The sequence below is a fragment of the Oreochromis niloticus genome, linkage group LG9 (genome assembly GCF_001858045.2).
Source record: "Oreochromis niloticus isolate F11D_XX linkage group LG9, O_niloticus_UMD_NMBU, whole genome shotgun sequence".
In the NCBI taxonomy this organism is placed as follows: Eukaryota; Metazoa; Chordata; class Actinopteri; order Cichliformes; family Cichlidae; genus Oreochromis; species Oreochromis niloticus.
The window spans coordinates 8713481-8715028 of NC_031974.2; the positions used below are offsets into that span (position 1 = coordinate 8713481).

The window sequence follows — 1548 nt, forward strand, 5'->3', positions numbered from 1 at the left end:
CTGCACGGTATGTACCACCGGCAGATAGAGGAGGTGGCTGATATCCAGAAATCCTACCAGTGGCTGGACAAAGCTGGACAGCACAGAGGCACTAATCATGGCAGCACAAGAACAAGCTCTGAGTACAAGATCCATAGAGGCTGGGGTCTATCACACCAGGCAAGACCCCAGGTGCAGGCTGTGTAAAGATGCCCCTGAGACAATCCAGCACATAACAGCAGGGTGCAAGATGCTAGCAGGCAAGGCATACATGGAACGCCATAACCAAGTGGCCGGCATAGTGTACAGGAACATCTGTGCCGAGTATAACCTGGAAGTCCCGAGGTCAAAATGGGAGATGCCCCCAAGGGTGATGGAGAATGACCGAGCTAAGATCCTGTGGGACTTCCAGATACAGACGGACAAAATGGTGGTGGCTAACCAACCGGACATAGTGGTGGTAGACAAACAGGAGAAGACGGCCGTAGTGATCGATGTAGCGGTTCCGAATGACAGCAATATCAGGAAGAAGGAACACGAGAAGCTGGAGAAATACCAAGGGCTCAGAGAAGAGCTCGAGAGGATGTGGAGGGTGAAGGTAACGGTGGTCCCCGTGGTAATCGGAGCACTAGGTGCGGTGACTCCCAAGCTAGGCGAGTGGCTCCAGCAGATCCCGGGAACAACATCGGAGATCTCTGTCCAGAAGAGCGCAGTCCTGAGAACAGCTAAGATACTGCGCAGGACCCTCAAGCTCCCAGGCCTCTGGTAGAGGACCCGAGCTTGAAGGATAAACCGCCCGTAGGGGCGTGCTGGGTGTTATTTTATGTGTATATATATATATATATATATATATGTATATATACACACATATATATATATATATATATATATATATATATATATATATATATATACATATGTACATATATACACATATATATATATATGTGTGTGTATATATATATATATAACTGATGATATAATTGAGGCGAGACAAAATACTTTACAACTCCACAACTTTATTAGTGCAAAAAACCCCAAAAAACAAACCAATGTATTTTCACCTAAAGAAGCTGTTTTTATGTGCATTAAAGTTATATAAAAATTTAACAGTGCAAATGCAAATTGCTTGGTGATAGTTTAACCAAAAGGCATTTCCAGTGGAAATTGGCCGACATTTGCTCCGAGGAATTTGCATTTGCACTGTTATGGAGTTGTAAAGTATTTTGTCTAGTGTCAATTATATCGTCAGCTATATCGTTATCGCACATTTTCAAATGTATATCGTGATAAATATTTTTGGTCATATCACCCTGCTCTGTCTGTCACCTTCTGTGTTGAGCTCATTGTTTTCTCTGTAGTGGCTGAGCTGAGTCCAAGTAGCTGAAAATGTTCCTCTGCTGCTCCGTCAGACTCTTCTCCGCCTGCTGATCAGCTGGGACACAAAACAGATCTTTGTTAGGCTCCACACTGGCAAACAGACACTAAAGGTTTGAGCACTGATACCAAATTTAGCAGTATGGCAGACCAGTAGCAGGAGAGACTGAGGCCTGTTATTAGAATCAAATG

The 1548-nt window shown here is 44.0% G+C and overlaps 1 protein-coding gene across 1 annotated transcript in view; it reads right to left on the bottom strand.

The window, feature by feature from the left end:
* The window catches only part of LOC112847957 (zinc finger protein 665-like), an 8901-nt gene extending 7562 nt beyond the window's left edge, over positions 1 to 1339 (bottom strand). The window contains exon 1 of the mRNA XM_025910606.1: positions 1309 to 1339. Within this exon, the coding sequence (XP_025766391.1) occupies positions 1309 to 1326 (18 nt within the window). The 5' untranslated portion in view covers positions 1327 to 1339. The remainder of the gene's footprint in view (positions 1 to 1308) is intronic.
* Between the last annotated feature and the right edge of the window lie 209 nt (positions 1340 to 1548).